Source organism: Oncorhynchus clarkii, chromosome 6 (assembly GCF_045791955.1).
Source record: "Oncorhynchus clarkii lewisi isolate Uvic-CL-2024 chromosome 6, UVic_Ocla_1.0, whole genome shotgun sequence".
Lineage (NCBI taxonomy): Eukaryota > Metazoa > Chordata > Actinopteri > Salmoniformes > Salmonidae > Oncorhynchus > Oncorhynchus clarkii.
In genome coordinates, this window is record NC_092152.1 from 56,532,438 (window position 1) to 56,552,349 (window position 19,912).

At 40.6% G+C, this 19,912-nt stretch overlaps 1 protein-coding gene across 3 annotated transcripts in view; it reads right to left on the reverse strand.

The window, feature by feature from the left end:
* LOC139411336 (anoctamin 1, calcium activated chloride channel a) overlaps positions 1 to 13,983 on the reverse strand; it is a 40,038-nt gene extending 26,055 nt beyond the window's left edge. For all 3 annotated transcript variants that reach the window (XM_071157585.1, XM_071157584.1, XM_071157586.1), the window contains exons 1-5: positions 13,675 to 13,983; positions 11,569 to 11,741; positions 6,757 to 7,101; positions 625 to 723; positions 42 to 193 (exon numbers count right to left, since the gene is read on the reverse strand). In XM_071157585.1, the coding sequence (XP_071013686.1) occupies positions 42 to 193; positions 625 to 723; positions 6,757 to 7,101; positions 11,569 to 11,741; positions 13,675 to 13,735 (830 nt within the window). In that variant the 5' untranslated portion in view covers positions 13,736 to 13,983. The remainder of the gene's footprint in view (positions 1 to 41; positions 194 to 624; positions 724 to 6,756; positions 7,102 to 11,568; positions 11,742 to 13,674) is intronic.
* Between the last annotated feature and the right edge of the window lie 5,929 nt (positions 13,984 to 19,912).

Here is a 19,912-nt window from a genome sequence, read left to right on the forward strand (position 1 = left end):
GGAACCCATGCCACAGGTCTCAGTGCTACTACTATACTCACAGGTGCTGCTTTTCCCGGGAGAATGGGTGGGAAAGATGCTTCACATTTTGGGGTCTATTTGGCTCCACTTTAGGATGAAGTGGCGCAGTCACTTTGTGGATGAACAGATTGATCCTCTCCACCACATTACTTCCCTGTTTGACCTCGTATACCTGAAGGGAAAGGGAAAACAGGAAGAAGACATGTTGAGAAATTAGTACATGAAAGGTTGATTACATTATTGTTATTTTAAAAAAAAAAATACAAAAATTGGCAATTAGCAGACGCTATTATCCAGAGCGACTTACATTTAGTACATCTTATGATAGGACATGTTCCCTCAACAATGTGTTTATCACCAATGTCAGTGCTAGTAGAAAAAGTCCCTTTTTTACTTTTTTGGGGTGGGGAGGGTGGCGTCGGGGTGCTGTGAGAGTTATTTAAGATGTTTTTGGAAGATCTGCAGGGACTTCGCTGTCCTGACTTTAAGGGGAAGCTTGTTCCACCATTGGGGTGCTAAGAGAGAGAAGAGCTTCAACCGTGCTGAGCGGGTATTGCCCTCCCATAGAAACTAACCAGTGATCCATCTAAAGGCAAGCCATACCTTTTTGGTGGGCATCTTGAGCTTCATGAATTCTGCCTCCCGACAGAGCACATTCCAGGGAGCATGGATCTTCAGGAAGCCAATTCCTGGGATTTTGTTCTGGAAAACAGAGAATGTGATGTTGAATAAAATAATAAATCAGGCAAAAGGTTTTCATGGATATTTTATGTGTGTTGAAATAAGTTTCCCCTGTTTTATCTGCGTGATATATGCATACCTAGAATAAAGCTACTGCCACGTCACTAAGGGACTACAGTAAGTCTTTCCAAGGTAAAGCACAGAAATGCTACTGTGGCATTGCAACTGAAAATAAGTCGCAATGCTACAATAGCAAGGATTGACGTTGGTTAGTGTCAGCCAAAGGCTGTGTCCACTTGAATAGAAAACAAATGTCGGATAGTCGAATATATACCGGACAAAAGTTCTCTCTCCACAATCTCCTCTATAAAAAAACAACAATGGTTGTTGTTGTCAGCCCACTTCAGGATCCTGGCCCTGTCTGTTGAGAACACCGTGTCAAACTACAATTTCCACAGCAATATCAAGCAGAAAAGATCCTGCCAATTCTATTTTGGGGCTCTGGTTCGATTATCCACAAACAACCCTCATTCATGGACAAAGTAAGTTAATAAAAGAAAACAAGGAGGGTTGAATGAACTATGTTCAACAAAGCATAAGGATGTTGTCAACAAGTATGAAATCATTTTGAATTTGCCTTAATATCACTCAAAACAAAACTTCTCCATTGTGAGCAACACTCACTAAATGGTAAGAGACCTCTTCATGCATGCAATGGGAAACCAACTCCCCACAGAACCACATGCCTCCAACCATTTTTCTGCGAAATGTCGCGTAACAGACATTACGAAACACATGTCAACGATAAAAGATAGAACAGTAAACACATGTCAAATCTTTTCTTACGTGGTTTCAGTAGTGGTCTGCAAAATCGAGTGGTTAGGACCTAGGCCATGGATTTTAAATACCAAATATGTTTTACGCTGGAAAGGTATTTCAATCTGAATGGGACACACAATGTATCTTGTGTCTTGATCAATGCAATGATTTATGATGACTGAATAATGATTAATGGGTCAATAGCCACTCTCTAGGGTGTACAGTATGTAATTACATATGACAATAGGCCTCTTTTTGCTTTTAAGGCTGAAAAGAATTACTCCCATTTTAGATAAAATCTATTGTTCATTATGGTGGCAAAATTGCAAGATTATGTTATAATACTTGTATTGCATCAAATGGTTGTTTTATGCAACAGAATAGAGTATTCTTAACAATTGTGTGTGTGTTGGGCCTCTGGGAGATAACACTGACAGAAGATTTACCATGTTGTTTGGATGATAAAACCTAAAGAGCATTCCAGAGCATGAGTTAATGTTTCTGTTCTATACAGTACCAGGGAGAGATGGCTCCAGTTTGGAGTCGGAGGGCCAGACACGGGTCTTTACAATGAATTCTGTTGACACAGCAGATACTGTCTGCTATGTATTATAGGTATCTTTCATACAAATCTTAACCTTGTGACCCATTCTATATATCTGCTGTTCGTCATGTAGGTTGAAAGGGGTGTATCTTGGCTATAAAAGACCTTTGTACTTTTGTCTCGGGGCTCTCAACGAATCATCAAAGACGTTGATTCGTCAACCAGCCATCGCTATTGCAAAGCTCTCACTAATAAAGATTCAGTTTAAGTATAACTCTAACTTGTGTAATAAGTTTGTCTCTCCTCATTTGATACAGAAATTAACAGAATTAATTAACAAAAATTAACAGTACAGAAATTAACCACCACATTTGGCAACGAGGATGGGATGTGAATCTTCACTTGGTGACCGCTCCTAATGACATGGGTAAATCGTGCACGAGGGATCCCTCAAATTTGGGATCTCAGGGAGACCACACTACAGGAATGAAGCAGATGGACCCACTGTTGATCTGATACCTCTCAAACATATTTTTTTTTTTTAAGAAAAAAAAAAAGAGGTGAGCGAACAGCATGCGAAGTTTGAGTTTGAGTTTTTAAGAAAAGCCTCTGTTACGTAGGCCCTGAGTGTGTATTCCTGTGTGAGGGGGGCACCTTGCAGGTGTAAACAGGGCAGAGTCAGTGGAAGATGATCTGAGAGTTCGTCGACTCAAAGACACCTATCATTGGTCAGTTGCGGGCGACCTAGTAATGTGAACCTGTACTTGTTTTAAACCTGTAATTATTTTAAACCTGTACCCCATTTTATAAGTATTGAAAGATGTAAATGTATGAGTTGCATTATCCTAGGAACTATTCTTGCAGGTTAAAATATTGTTGAAAAATAACTAATTGATTAGGTATGTTTGAGAATAGCATTGTGTGACTGTGATACGAGAGTTGTGTGAATGTGGAAATTAGTCTTAATCTGATGCTTGGATAGTAACATATGCTTAATCAGATTATTGAAATGTTGAATTTAAGCTTTGATATAACGTTATCTTGAGGCTCTGTTCCTTCACTGCCCATCATAGAATATCACGGGGTGGTATTGAGAGTGTGATGATATTTTAGAAAGCAGAGGAAGGTCTATAGTTCCTGAGAGGCTTGATTTTGCCGTGGTCTCTGGGAGGTTAGAGAACCGTTGAGGATCCAATGGTCATTGTCCGGGAAACAAAAGTAGATTTTTGGGGTTCTGCTTCGTATCTGTGGAAAGTCCTTGAAAAAGCAAATGGAATGGTTGTCCTGAGTACCTAAGAATTTCTTACGTTTTATATGGATTCTGTGAATATATGAAAATATGATAAATTGTATGTGTGTATAAAAGATTACTAGAGATTTAATAAAGTAATACTGGGAATATAATTAGATACGATTTAAACCACCCATTCGTAGACGTACTGTACATATGTTTTGAGTTGGTATCTTTAATGGATCATTTGATAAAGATTAGGTTTAAGCATTATTAAACTGTCTAAAAAGTCTGGGCAATTGTCTAAAAACTGATTGGAGTATGTCCACTTTTGGTTAACTTACCCTAATGATGTAAGTAATAAACGCTTATTGGATTTTCTCCATCTGGGTACAACATTTGAAATAAAACTGCCCTTAAGGCCTGAAAATTTGTTTTATTTTTTTTCTTCCCAGTATGAGGAGTTGCTGGATTTATTGAATAAACCTTTTTCCATAAAGTTAGAGCGATTTAAGATGGAATCTCGACCTAATTTATAACGTCGTACGAAGCCTAGGGTATCCATCAAACTAATTATCATTGCGTGATTATTGTGATGTAGTAAAGTAATTGAAATACGTTGCATGAGAAAACATAATCTAGTTTTATTAAAAAGTGCAAGATCTGTTTCCTAGTCAATGAATGTCAATTTAACTCTGACTGCTAATCTAGATTTGCAGTGGTCTGATACTCCTTCCATTTCAATATTATCGCTTGCACAGTGCTCCTTGGGATGTTTAAAGCTTGGGAAATCTTTTTGTATCCAAATCCGGCTTTAAACTTCTTCACAACAGTATCTCGGACCTGCCTGGTGTGTTCCTTGTTCTTCATGATGCTCTCTGCGCTTTTAACAGACCTCTGAGACTATCACAGTGCAGGTGCATTTATACGGAGACTTGATTACACACAGGTGGATTGTATTTATCATCATTAGTCATTTAGGTCAACATTGGATCATTCACAGATCCTCACTGAACTTCTGGAGAGAGTTTGCTGCACTGAAAGTAAAGGGGCTGAATAATTTTGCACGCACAATTTTTCAGTTTTTGATTTGTGAAAAAGTTTGAAATATCCAATAAATGTCGTTCCACTTCATGATTGTGTCCCACTTGTTGTTGATTCTTCACAAAAAAATACAGTTTTATATCTTTATGTTTGAAGCCTGAAATGTGGCAAAAGGTCGCAAAGTTCAAGGGGGCCGAATACTTTCGCAAGGCACTGTATATACTGAACGTTTTAACAGCTTGCTTAGTTCAAATTGAAAGACAAATTCATTCAACATAAATAGCGAGGCGATTTCAATGTAATACGTTGTCTGTTTCCTAAATGGTCTGCTGGAATAACATATTGAGAATGGAGTCGTATTTAAATAACTGAATCAAAGAAGAGACAGTTACCTAAATCTAATGAATTCTAATAATAGCGGATAGGTAATTGCGATAGAGTTGTGCCCACCGAAATGTGTTTTTTATTCTTATGGATCGACTGATGTATTTTATACATTTGGCGCATTACATGTCTTGGACATTTCATAAGTGTGAAGCCGAAAGAGAAAAGAAAGTTGTAAAGTTTGTTTTTAATCTTACGATAGAGGTAAGGCAGAACGTTGTTTGAGAATGGGTTATATTTTTTCCTACTGGTAAGAATAGGAGAGTTGGTTGTGCTCGCTGGGTTATATTGGGCTGTAAGGGATTCAGGTCTGAATAGTTGAATCGGAAACGTTTTGTGACAGTTTCTGATTATTGTTGCTTGGTTTTATAGTTTAGGTAACACCAGTTACTCACTAACATTATAATCTGTTTCCATTACGAAGAACAATGTTAGGTCATTAAAGTGGATTGCCGTTTGAGTTTGACTTTATATTTACAGGGACAGTGCACATTAATCACAGTTGTGTGTATCTAATGGCAGGGTATTCCAGACATGGGAAGCTCTCACAGAGTAAGCAGATTGACTAAAGATGCTTTTCCTTAAGGGAACTATACAGTCACTTCTCGTGGCGGACCTTGTGGATCTGCTGCCATAAGGTTTGGGTTTTCTGTTTAACAAAAGTACTGAGTGCAGGGGGAGCCTGGCCATTTAGAATCTTGAATACAAGAAATGCGTCAGTGTACTGCACAAGATTTTTTCAACTCATGCTTTCTGAGAATGTAACAGTGATGATAGCTATTGGTCTTCCTATCAAGCACTTTGAAAGCCTGTTTGCAGACAAACTGAATGGGTTTTAATGTTGTAAAGCAAGCTTGGGCCCAACTAGTCAAGTATAATGTTAAGTTGGGGAGTATCATAGATTTTAAGTACAGTTTTGTTACCTCTGTAGTCAAACAATTTCATATGTTTTGGAAATTAGCTCGGTTGACTTTGGTTATTTGAGTTACCTTTTTCATTTGCTTTTTTAAAAGAGAGGTTGGAATCAAGTATGATGCCAAGGTACTGGAGCTTTTCCCCTGACACATAAACATCTGGCTCAGTGGCATCAGTTGTCCTCTTTGTGAGGAACATGCACACTGTGTTGTTTTTTTTAAACATTTGTTAAACAACAGGTTTGTTTTTACTAAATGTATGCAACAGTTTGAAATTATTAGATTACTGGAAAGGGGTTAATGTAGGTGTCAATTTCACTTAATGAAACACTGTATTATCTGATCTGTTTTGAGTAGGATTCAGGAACAATCTAAGGAGACACAGCTATCACATATTTGTTGGACATTGGTCTAGTAACGATACCAGGATAATTGTATCTAAGGGTAGCGCATGCTAAATGAAGCACATCAAAATTGAGGAAGTTTGAAACTAATGATTAATGATTTGAGGGAGTACAGTGGACTTATCATTATTATCAGGTTTTGTTTGTAGTTAAAACTTTTGGCAAAGTCTCTCCTCATTTGATAGTACAGAAATGAGCCACCACAAAATGCTGTCCTTTCTTATCAGATATATATTTGGTGAAAGCTGTTCATTTGATACAGATCAATAACGTGACGAATGCAGGTCTATTATAGATTTGAAAAATCATCATGGATCACAGTAAACTCTCAATGCCTTGTTCCATTATTGAAAAAGATACATGATACAATCGCTACATGAAAAATAGATGGACAAATGTCAACCAGTAAGGAGGAATGGAGAATTAAGTTGTGTTCAATAGAACAACCTGACCTCAAAGACAACATCTGAACATTGATTGCCAAGATGTGAAAGAATGCCGCTACAAGCTAGCATTTAGGCTAAATGCGCCAACACACCAGGGCTTGAATATTACCCCAGAGTCTACTACAGAATAGTTTGATCAACATTTTTGTATCAGTTAGGTTAAGGGAGTCTAATTGCTAGGTTATTCCAAAAATACCTCTTGAGATGTTCTACTGATGAGGTATTCCAACGTGTGGGGAAAACACACAGTCCAAGGCCACTAACTCACCCCCTCATCCTTCTCTAGCTCCAGTCCCACCTCTCGAAGGTTATCCTCAAACTCAGTCTGGCGGAAGCGCTTGTCATCCTCATGGTAGTCAAGGCGATGCTTGTGGGCAGCAATCTCAGGGTCTTCTTTGGATGGTGGCGTGCCCCCACTTCTCATCGTGCTCAGACTGCGGCGCAGGCTCCTGAGGATGCGGTAATCTGCAAACCGGGATGTCTTGCGGCGAACACTCTGGGGTTTCTGGACATGATATGTGAGAACATAGTCCACCCGCCGCTGGCCATCCTGGAATGTAGGCCCCTGCTTTGGGCCTGAGGCTGCCTCATCTGACTTGAGGGAGTTCAATGGCTGAGAAGAGAGAGAAAGGGGGATTGTAGTTTTAAATGGAGACATGTTGGCAGATCACGAGGAGAAGGCATGTGTATTCTAGCCTGTGAGAGTTGTGTCGTATGAACATTTGTTTATCTTTTCAAATTGCAAAAGCTTAAGCCCTGTGGATAGTAAAATCGCCCCTCTCCACCATGATAAATCAGTGCATTCAACCCCATCTCTGCTACTGCCTTCTTCAAGGAGGGGGGATTTAAATCATTCTGTACAGATTCAAATTATGCCCCGCAAAAGATGACAAAATAATCTTTGCACCCTTCAACACATTACGTTAGACTTTCTCATAATACTTCATGTCCTAATCCAACTCATAAGGACATACTGTCCCGGAAGACCAGTGACCAAATCAATTAAACGCTATTTGACAGTACGACTCATAGAGGAAGATATGGTAACAAAGTGACTCTGGTGTTTATCTTCGCCTGTGACCTAAAAACGTTTTTGCTCCATTATCCTTAAATACATTATTTGCTGTAGTGTGAAATGGGACTTGGCAGCAAATTGAAGTAAGGCTTTAAGTTAAATGTTGTTTAAAAAAATATACATCACAAATAAAAACAAGCATCAAAACACAAAACATACATCTAAAACTATTTCTAAAAATGCAAACAAACAGGGCAGATCCAGGTTCCCCTCCCACCTCGAGCCACCGGCCAGGCGAGGCCCCCATCCCTGGCCCAACGGGATACTAAAGGATGAATGTTGTAGTTCAAATTGTCCCCATTGACAAAATCAAAAAGATGTTTGTTTTTACAGATGAGGATTGTGTAATGAAACATGGATTGAAATTCATCTTTCAAAAATGGACTGCTCTTGTCCGCATTGAACTCATGACCTTGTCAAACTAAATTTACTGCATCTGATAACAGCTTATATGTGAAAAGCTACACTTATGCCATATAGCATGTTATAAACAAACACCACAACTTTGACTCTGAAATAATCCTACTCTGCGGGGAAGGGTTCCTGAATACAATCGTGTTTACACATTTATATATTAAGCACAAATATGTTCCCCTTGTGATATATAGATGTGTTACTGCAAAATAACTGTTAGGTATAGTGACACACATTGATGTATAATAGGGATATAGGTATTTTTACCTTAAAATAACTCATTCAAAATGGATTGTACGCATTAATACAAACTAAATGTGTGTAGATCTAGTTTGAATGGCCTCACCTGTATGTTCTCTCTACTGGTACGGCACACCCAAACACAATATTTGCTCTGCAATCATCTGTTAGAAATTCATCGCTTTTGTTGAGAACAAACAGTCGCTTTCTTATGGAAAACAAACCTATTTGATAAATCGAGAGACAAAATAGCTATAGTTGTGGGAGAAACATCTCAGTCCAAGCATCCCACTGGACGACAAGCCTCAGCCCCCTCAGAACAGGAAGTCACAGCAAAGGTCACTCCTCACAGGGAATATAAGGATGTGGTTACGGTATGTTGCAGATAAAGGAACGGAGAGAACCAGTAACCTTCCTTCAGCCACCCACCTCCTAGCTCCTGTGCTGTGAGCAAAACCAGCATGCATATCAATCGTGTTATTACTCAGCCACAGGCCCCCCTAATCTAGAGAGGCATGCATAACTTCTGACACATTTGCATATCAACCTTTCCAGGTGTATGGCTACTGAAGCTAAGCCACCTAATTATCATGCCCATTCACTATCAGCTAAGTCCTGTGGGAGAGGGTTGAACATAACATCTGTAGGGTCACTATAGAATAGATGAACAACAATACTGCATCATTTTAATATCATAATGAATACATAAATTAATTCTGGAAGTAGGTCCTCATAACAACAAGAAAAATCCATCAGTGTCTGTTTAAGTAGTCACTTGATACATAACAATACATCCACATTCCGCACTGATTTAATTGACTCAGTGTTTTCGAGCAATGTACTTGACCTTAACTGCTTTAGGTGCATACATTAGCTTGCTTAATCATTCCAGTGTGTCTGTGATTAGATAGTCCAAGACCGCAATTACTGTCCAAATGACCCTCTGACCCAATGGAAGGTCCACAAGTTTGACCTAATGCAGTCTTCACAGTGATGGGGCAGTAGTCCTCATCAAGAGAGGAACACCAACTCTGACTTTTTAACCTTCTACACCGCTAACACAGGGCAGTACATGAGGGCGACTTCCTATGAGCATTCATTATTTGCACCATTTCTTTCTTTAAAAGCCAGTTGAACAGTGCTGAAGAGATTTTGAACGGTTTTAGGTTATTAACATACAGTAATTATACACAGAAGTTCATCTTAGTGTGGTAAAAATGATGACTGAGGATCAAAACAAAGATTCCACCCAGGATTAGATACAGTTGAAGTCGAAAGTTTACATACACTTAGGTTGGAATCATTAAAACTCCCTTTTCAACCACTCCACAAATTTATTGTTCTATAGTTTTGGCAAGTCGGTTAGGACATCTACTTTGCGCATGACACAAGTAATTTTTCCAACAATTGTTTACAGACAGATTATTTCACTTATAATTCACTGTATCACAATTCCAGTGGGTCAGAAGATTAAGTACGCTAAGTTGACCGTGCCTTTAAACATCTTGGAAATTTCCAGAAAATGATGTCATGGCTCTAGAAGCTTCTGATGGGCTAATTGACATAATTTGATTAAATTGGATGTGTACCTGTGGATGTATTTCAAGGCCTACCTTCAAACTCAGTGCCTCTTTGCTTGACATCATGGGAAAATCAAAAGAAATCAGCCAAGACATCAGAAAAAAAATTGTAGACCTCCACAAGTCTGGTTCATCCTTGGGAGCAATTTCCAAAACACCTGAAGGTACCACGTTCATCTGTACAAACAATAGTACGCAAGTATAAACACCATGGGACCACGCAGCCGTCATACCGCTTAGGAAGAAGATGCGTTCTGTCTCCTAGAGATGAATGTACTTTGTTTGCGAAAAGTGCAAATCTATCCCAGAACAACAGCAAAGGACCTTGTGAAGATGCCGGAGGAAACGGGTACCAAAGTATCTATATCCACAGTAAAACAAGGCCTATATCGACATAACCTGAAAGGCTGCTCAGCAAGGAAGAAGCCACTGCTCCAAAACCGCTGTAAAAAATACAGACTACGGTTTGCAACTGCACGTGAGGACAAAGATCATAGTTTTTGGAGAAATGTCCTCTGGTCTGATGAAATAAAAATAGAACTGTTCGGCCAGAATGATCATTGTTATGTTTGGAGGAAAAAGGGGGAGGCTTGCAAGCCAAAGAACACCATCCCAACTGTGAAGCACCGGGGTGGCAGCATCATGTTGTGGGGGTGCTTTGCTGCAGGAGGGACTGGTGCACTTCACAAAATAGATGGCATCATGAGGATGGAAAATTATGTGTATATATTGTAGCAACATCTCAAGACATCAGTTAAAGCTTGGTCACAAATGGGTCTTCCGTATGGACAATGACCCCAAGCATACATCCAAAGTTGTGGCAAAATGGCTCAAGGACAACAAAGTCAAGGTATTGGAGTAGCCATCATAAAGCCCTGACCTCAATCCCATATACAATTTGTGGGCAGAACTGAAAAAGCATGTGCAAGCAAGGAGGCCTACAAACCTGACTCAGTTACACCAGCTCTGTCAGGAGGAAAAGGCCAAAATTCACTAAAATTATTGTGGGAAGCTTGTGGAAGGCTACCCAAAATATTTGACCCAAGTTAAACAATTTAAAGACAATGCTACCAAATACTAATTGAGTGTATGAAAACTTCTGACCAACTGGGAATGTGATGAAAGTAATAAAAGCTGAAAAAAAATCACTCTCTCTACTATTATACTGACATTTCACATTATTAAAATAAAGTGGTGATCCTAACTGACCTAAGACAGGGAATCTTTACTATGATTAAATGTCAGGAATTGTGACAAATTGAGATTAAATGTATTTGGCTAAGGTGTATGTAAACATCCGACTTCAACTGTATGCCCATCAACTGTTTATACACTTTATTAAATGCTTTGATCTTGAGGGCGAAAAAAAGTCACATTATTTTGAATTATATCCCACAAGACATGCCATCAGAGGTCTCTTCACAATTCCCAAGTGAAGAACAGAATATGGGAGGTGCACAATAGCGCATAGAGGCATGAGTACATGGAACTCTATTCCACATCAAGTAACTGATGCAAGCAGTAGAATCAGATAAAAAAATATATACAAATACACCTTATGGAACAGCGGAGACTGAAGACATACATACACACAGGTACTGTACAGACACGCGCATACACACGCACTCTACACACACGTACATTGTAATCTTGTTGTATGGTGTTATTATACATGTTGTATTGTAGATTTGTAGTGGTTTACTGCTGCCTTGACAAAACTAATGGGGATCCCTAATAAATACACATTCCCAATGTAGAGAAGACCACTTACGATGGAGTCATACTTGCTATATTTGCTAACGCCACCATCCTTAGTGTTCCCAAAGTCAGCTGCCTTCTCCTCGCCAGATACAGGGATATAATAGTCATTCCTCCTCATGGTGCCTTGCTCTTCCAACTCAGGGAGAAGACTACCAGAGAGGTCGTGTACTAGGAAAGTTGTACCTGTGTAGGAGGAAAGAGATATGATTAGTATGGCACAATATACTGTAAGTATTTGATACTCTGGGATGAGCTTCCAGGTCAAATGGTGCTAAGAGGGTACTGTCCAGCTCAATGGCATGAGAAGCATCCCACCATTGTGTACTGTCTGATGAGGTTCTTGACAGCCACAAAATAAAATAACCAACATGCTTTGGGTATTCATTTCTAGGGTAAACCAACAATGTGGATGAGGAAGTACCCATATAGCTGACTATAATCACTGAGAATCTGACCGTAGTTGAAATCGCACTCAACATCTACGTGCATGTTGTGTGAATGTTGAGCAAAAAGGTTTTTTTCAAAGCTCTAATGTAAAAGCACTGGTTTGTGTAAGCACTTCCATGAATCTCTCATGGCCTAAAGGCTAATGTTGTTTCGGTTTACCGCTTAGTCTTTTGTTCATTTGTCACCCCCACATGCCTGTATGACAATATTTTTATAAATATTTTAACATCTGAGCATACCTAGACAACGTACAGATCTGGTCTTTGATTAGGAATCCTTGAGATGCCTTTTACAGTACATTGAGAAAATCTTCTAGAGGGAATAAAATGGAACCCCACCAAGTATCTGCCTTTTCTTGGGCAATGACTCACAAGGATTCCCCTACCCTAGGCAATGCTAGGGACAGCTTCTGACAGTCAAAGACTCCTATATACTGTAAGTCAAATCATTGTAATAACCTTTCACAGATAAGGGGCCTTGGGTGCTCTTTAGGGGGAAAAAAGGAGTGTGTGATGAAATTTGGAGGAGCCTGATATGGACCATAATAGGCTTAAGAATTACATGATATATAATTACACTGACAGCTCCATTCAAATCAAAATCTGTGACCTGATGTCTTGCACTGCAAAATTCTGTGTTGGAATTTACAATTCAGTAGTGATACAAAAATAATTGTGTATCTCTCCATAAAGATGCTATAAATGGTCAAACAGTCAAGTGAATCTATTCTGATTTAGAAGCTTGATTTGCTATATCAACATAAAACAAGTTATTGAGAGGTGAAGGAATATGATGTGATGGAGTAGCTAATACAAAATGAAATTACACCAATTCGATGGACATTTCCCAACTATGAACCAGCCAACTATGAACCAGCCTTCATGCTTATCAGAAAAAACACCTTTCTATGCTAATTCCATTCCTCATCCCATTCAACATTAGAATAATTCAATAGCAGTCGTAGATAGATACTGTATATACCAAAAGCTGTCAGAAACATATTTCTTAACATATTTGTTTTTACGAATTCAAGCTGGAATGGTTTGAATGATAGTATAAGGCATGCTTGAATAGAGTCGTGCTTACGTAAATATATCTGTCTGTGCGTATCTCTCTATCTGCTACTGTAGCCTAGCGTAGTCCAACTGGTTCCACAATGAACACTTGTCTCAGAATACTGACATCCAGGTAGACAAACCTCTCAAAGCTACATTATAGTGAATGGTCATGATGACAAATGTGTAATAAATCGTTTCAAACCCCCCAAAATGCCTAAAATATAAACATGCACAAATAATGTGTTAAAACTAAATCGGATGGGCTTATATATAGTTAATTAAAGGCTACAGCCTGCCTGCCTTCCTACACTTTACATTTACTTTAGTCATTGAGCAGACACTTATCAAGAGCGACTTAGATGATCAATTAGGGTTAAGTGTCTTGCTAAAGGTCACATTGTTCGCCTACTCGGGTCGGGGATTCTAACCAGCAACCTTTCAGTTACTGGCCAACGCTCTTAACCGCTAATCTGCTGCATATTCATATCCATCAAATAAAGCTCTACTTTATCCAACCATAGACTACCTGTGGTGCGCTTTTTATTGGAGTTTATAGCCTACATTTAGAAAATAAATTCAAATTAACCATTATTCAAACAGCATTAACTTACCAGATACTGTATCATGATTGTTTATGGTTTGCATCGGATCATTTTCACCATGCCTCTCCATTTGAACAGACTATTTAAACCGGTGATCACAACATATTTCCTCTCTCTGTCCTCCACGCTCTGAAAAACATCTATCTAGACGATGCCTTCACTGCGCCCATGGTGGCAAGGAAACCTTGGGATTCCCACAAACGTCCCACTGCTTCCCCGCGAAGGCTAGCCTACTACAGAGGCTCGCTCTCTCTAAACAAGACATCTAATCCATACGCGTTACGAACTATATAATGTGCCCTCCCACAATACGTCGCGCAAAATAGCTGTAATATATTTCAATGCAGTTCATCACTAGGATGGTAAAAGTGGTGGCGAGAGCACCAGCAAAAGACAGCTGGTGCCGCCCACGCCTCCAACATGGGTAGGTGTGAGGGTATCCGTCAAAATCAGATGTTTCATGCATTACGATACTCATTTGACTGAGCAACGCGGCAACATATTACATATGGTTCTATGATTTCTAATAATATAATTATTTGACCTGCACTGTCATGCACTCGGCTTTTCATACCCGTATCAAATTATTGATTGCGGATTTGGTGAACCCAAAAAAATGAGGAAATTAACTTAATCAATGGATTTACTTTTTCAATGAAAAAAACAAACAAACAGTATTTAGTAGTTCGAATGAGGGCATTTCACCAAGTCAATACCTGGAGGCGACAGTCCGAACCAAGAGGGACAGTCACAGATGAAGCGATCAAGAAAAAGGTCAGAAGTACCCTAGAACATATACAGAATGTAAAATGTAGATGCCCAGTCGCACACAATATCTAACTTTTATGGGGGACATTCTGGATACCTGCAGAATTTGAATTTTACGTAGCCGGCGTGGGAACGACTTCGTTCTGTACGATGCTTACATTTGTCAGGAGCATGATCATAGTACAAAATGTAACTCTCCATAACAAAATATTTAAAAAGGTGTTTTTATATGTAGAAATATTTCATAGGCCCATATTTACATGTGGATAATCTGTTTTTCGAAACATTCTGGAAAATATACTGTTTACGATTGGGTTACCGGGATGCCACAGAGAAACACCAGGGAAACCACCACCGCGACAACGAAACGCACCTGGGCTTTGAATTAACTTGGTAAAACGAAACAATATTTACTGAAATTACTGAAAGACAGCAATTAGGCTTACTTTAGTTCAGCACAATAAAGCAATCATGTCCAGACACACACAAGTAAAAATAAAAAAAAAATAAAAATTAAAAAACTGCACTTTCCAACATGGTTCCAGTCTCACCTTTTTTTGCGACTCACCTGTGTCGAAGATTGTATGTTATAATGAATGACAAGATAGCCGACTAGAAATACGTGTCCTCAATGTTTAGGGTCAAACAAGATCAGGTGGGACCATTCTAGCCAATGAGAAGGCAAAACAACGAAGTCGTTTTTCTCAAAGTTACCGGTATGCCATTTGCTTCCACTTATGTCAGTACATTTGTAACAGCCGAAACATTATGGAACTTATATTTGATGAAATATGCCTTACGTAATTCGACACTCTCTTATAGACCTCCATTCAAAAAATGTCTCATCTCACATGGACAGATTTTGGGAAGAGTAAAGCCTGTCCCTTCGCTTCTTCCTCTCTGCGTGTGTCTACCTGCTTAACGACCTCCCTGCTACTACTCCCTCCTCGAGGATGAATCAGGAAAAATGTATTGTTGTCGTCACCTTAGTGCCACAAACAATAGCCTACAGAGTTTGGCATTGGATTACCATTGAAGTTTACAAATAGTCTTGCAAGTCTGTGAATCAGAATAATAATATATCAATATCAGGTAAGCCTAGGATGACAATAGGAAATGCAATTCAACACATTAGGAATGCTTTCAAAATCTCTGCACACACATTCCAGCCTGGGCGTGTGGGGACTGGTATGCAGCAGGGAATAAGGTCCAACAGGATGGCACTCTCAGCTGTTTTCAGATCAGAGCCAGACAACCTGAGACTTCTAAATGCAGTAGGAAAGTGACAGTACATGCATAAAAAGTATTATATTGTGCATCATTCACATCTGGATTCAACTACCTGTTCTGTCACATCTTTAAAAAGTAGCCTGTGTCTGTGCATACAGTCTTGTTTAAAATGTTGAAAACACAGATGGGAAATGGAATAGAAATACCTGTTGAGGGGATGGATGTAATTAGGTTAAAAATAAATAATCATATTCAGTTGATGGACTTTTTTAATGCAAATAATCAATGGACAATGAAAGGCCATCTGAATACATTTTCCTACCAAATGCTTTTGCAACAATAGTGACTTTACATATGTAAAATGTTTCCTACAGTGCTCTGGACAAATACGTATGTTATTCTGGGCGGTAACAAAAATAATTTCTCCTTCAAATTTATCCAAGCATTTGTATCCTTATGCTTTATGGTTAACGAGACGTGGTGTGGTCACAACAACATACAGGAACTCAAGTCCTTCTGTTCACCTGATTTAGAATTCCTCCCAATCAAATGTCGACCGCATTATCTACCAAGGGAATTCTCTTCGATTATAATCACAGCCGTATATATTCCCCCCCAAGCAGACACATCGATGGCTCTGAACAAACTTTATTTGACTCTTTGCAAACTGGAATCCACACATCCTGAGGCTGCATTCATTGTAGCTGGGGATTTTAACAAGGCTAATCTGAAAACAAGACTCCCTAAATTGTATCAGCATATCGATTGCGCAACCAGGGCTGGTAAAACCTTGGATCATTGCTATTCTAACTTCTGCGATGCATATAAGGCCCTCCCCCGCCCTCTTTTCGGAAAAGCTGACCACGACTCCATTTTGTTGCTCCCTGCCTACAGACAGAAGCTAAAACAAGAAGCTCCCACGCTGAGGTCTGTTCAATGCTGGTCCGACCAATCTGATTCCACGCTCCAAGACTGCTTCCATCACGTGGACTGGGATATGTTTCGTATCGCGTCAAACAACAACATTGGCGAATACGCTGATTCGTTGAGCGAGTTCATTAGAACGTGCGTTGAAGATGTCGTTCCCATAGCAATGATTAAAACATTCCCAAACCAGAAACCGTGGATTGATGGCAGCATTCGCGTGAAACTGAAAGCGCGAACCACTGCTTTTAATCAGGGCAAGGTGACCGGAAACATGACCGAATACAAACAGTGTAACTATTCCCTCCGCAAGGCAATCAAACAAGCTAAGCGTCAGTATAGAGACAAAGTAGAATCGCAATTCAACGGCTCAGACACGAGGTATGTGGCAGGGTCTACAGTCAATCACGGATTACAAAAAGAAAACCAGCCCAGTCACGGACCAGGATGCCTTGCTCCCATGCAGACTAAATAACTTTTTTGCCCGCTTTGAGGACAATACAGTGCCACTGACACGGCCCGCAACCAAAACATGCGGACTCTCCTTCACTGCAGCCGAGGTGAGTAAAACATTTAAACGTGTTAACCCTCGCAAGGCCGCAGGCCCAGACAGCATCCCCAGCCGCGCCCTCAGAGCATGCGCAGACCAGCTGGCTGGTGTGTTTACGGACATATTCAATCAATCCCTATCCCAGTCTGCTGTTCCCACATGCTTCAAGAGGGCCACCATTGTTCCTGTTCCCAAGAAAGCTAAGGTAACTGAGCTAAACGACTACCGCCCCGTAGCACTCACTTCCGTCATCATGAAGTGCTTTGAGAGACTAGTCAAGGACCATATCACCTCCACCCTACCTGACACCCTAGACCCACTCCAATTTGCTTACCGCCCAAATAGGTCCACAGACGATGCAATCTCAACCACACTGCACACTGCCCTAACCCATCTGGACAAGAGGAATACCTATGTGAGAATGCTGTTCATCGACTACAGCTCAGCATTTAACACCATAGTACCCTCCAGACGCGTCATCAACCTCGAGACCCTGGGTCTCGACCCCGCCCTGTGCAACTGGGTACTGGACTTCCTGACGGGCCGCCCCCAGGTGGTGAGGCTAGGTAACAACATCTCCACCCCGCTGATCCTCAACACTGGGGCCCCACAAGGGTGCGTTCTGAGTCCTCTCCTGTACTCCCTGTTCACCCACGACTGCGTGGCCACGCACGCCTCCAACTCAATCATCAAGTTTGCGGACGACACAACAGTGGTAGGCTTGATTACCAACAACGACGAGACGGCCTACAGGGAAGAGGTGAGGGCCCTCGGAGTGTGGTGTCAGGAAAATAACCTCACACTCAACGTCAACAAAACTAAGGAGATGATTGTGGACTTCAGGAAACAGCAGAGGGAACACCCCCCTATCCACATTGATGGAACAGTAGTGGAGAGGGTAGTAAGTTTTAAGTTCCTTGGCGTACACATCACAGACAAACTAAATTGGTCCACCCACACAGACAGCATCGTGAAGAAGGCGCAGCAGCGCTTCTTCAACCTCAGGAGGCTGAAGAAATTTGGCTTGTCACCAAAAGCACTCACAAACTTCTACAGATGCACAATCGAGAGCATCCCGTCGGGCTGTATCACCGCCTGGTACAACAACTGCTCCGCCCACAACCGTAAGGCTCTCCAGAGGGTAGTGAGGTCTGCACAACGCATCACCGGGGGCAAACTACCTGCCCTCCAGGACACCTACACCACCCGATGTCACAGGAAGGCCATAAAGATCATCAAGGACAACAACCACCCGAGCCACTGCCTGTTCACCCCGCTATCATCCAGAAGGCAATGTCAGTACAGGTGCATCAAAGCTGGGACCGAGAGACTGAAAAACAGCTTCTATCTCAAGGCCATCAGACTGTTAAACAGCCACCACTAACATTGAGTGGCTGCTGCCAACACACTGACTCAACTCCAGCCACTTTAATAATGGGAAATGATGTAAAATATATCACTAGCCACTTTAAACAATGCTACTTAATATAATGTTTACATACCCTACATTATTTATCTCATATGTATACGTATATACACTGTACTCTATCATCTACTACATCTTTATGTAATACATGTATCACTAGCCACTTTAAACTATGCCACTTTGTTTATATACTCATCTCATATGTATATGCTGTACTCGATACCATCTACTGCATCTTGCCTATGCCGCTCTGTACCATCACTCATTCATATATCTTTATGTACATATTCTTTATCCCTTTACACTTGTGTGTATAAGGTAGTAGTTTTGGAATTGTTAGCTAGATTACTCGTTGGTTATTACTGCATTGTCGGAACTAGAAGCACAAGCATTTCGCTACACTCGCATTAACATCTGCTAACCATGTGTATGTGACAAATAACATTTGATTTGATTTGTATTCTTCCTTACGGCAAAGGCAAGATCTCTATTTCTCCTTAGCACGACTTGAACCCATTACTGCCCTGCTTAACTGTTCACAGGTGACCTGTTCAGCCCTCGCCACTGAGCGTAGGATAACAGCATGCCGTCGTGAAGTTTGAACACACTTACCAAAAAATGTACTTCTCAGTCTCCAGTCGAAGATAGCACCACATCCTTCACCCCTCTAGCCTAGTTAGCTACCCGCTTCATGCTGCTTTTTGTTAGAACACGCTGCAAGGCTAACCTAGCTAGCTCACAAAGAACATGCTTTCTCTCCAGCTAACGGAGTGCTAGCAATAGCTAGGATATTAGCCCAAAGGGTGAATGCTAGCTAGCTAATGCCAGGACTAGCTCTACAGCTAACGTTGGCCAGCACACCATTAGAGTTCACTCTTTCTGCTACCTATTTCTAACTACACTTGGTAGCATTACTTATCTGCTCTTTTAGCTTATCAGCACCCGCACTGGCTAGACAAACTGGTTTTGCCTCTCCGTACTACAGTTGTGGGAGATTTTCAGCCTTTAGAGTATCACCCACACGCGGTGCTCTCCGGCTAACGAAGTGATAACTACAGCTAAGTGTTTAGCCCACTAGGCTGCTACTAGCTAGCTAAGCTTTACAGACCCCACGATCAGGCTTTGAGTAGTACCCACATAACCTGGCTGACAGAACAGTCTCTCTCGGAGTTATGTCTACTGATTTCACCGTACTGGGCGAACTAAGCCAAGCACTCAAATTTCTGGAATTACTCGTTACGGATAAACTGACCAGTTATAGAGCAGGGAAGTATGGTCAAAAGAGGCTCTCTAGACCGAATAGCAACATGGTTCTCTTCAGCTAACACTGTGCTAGCTATAGCTAAGCT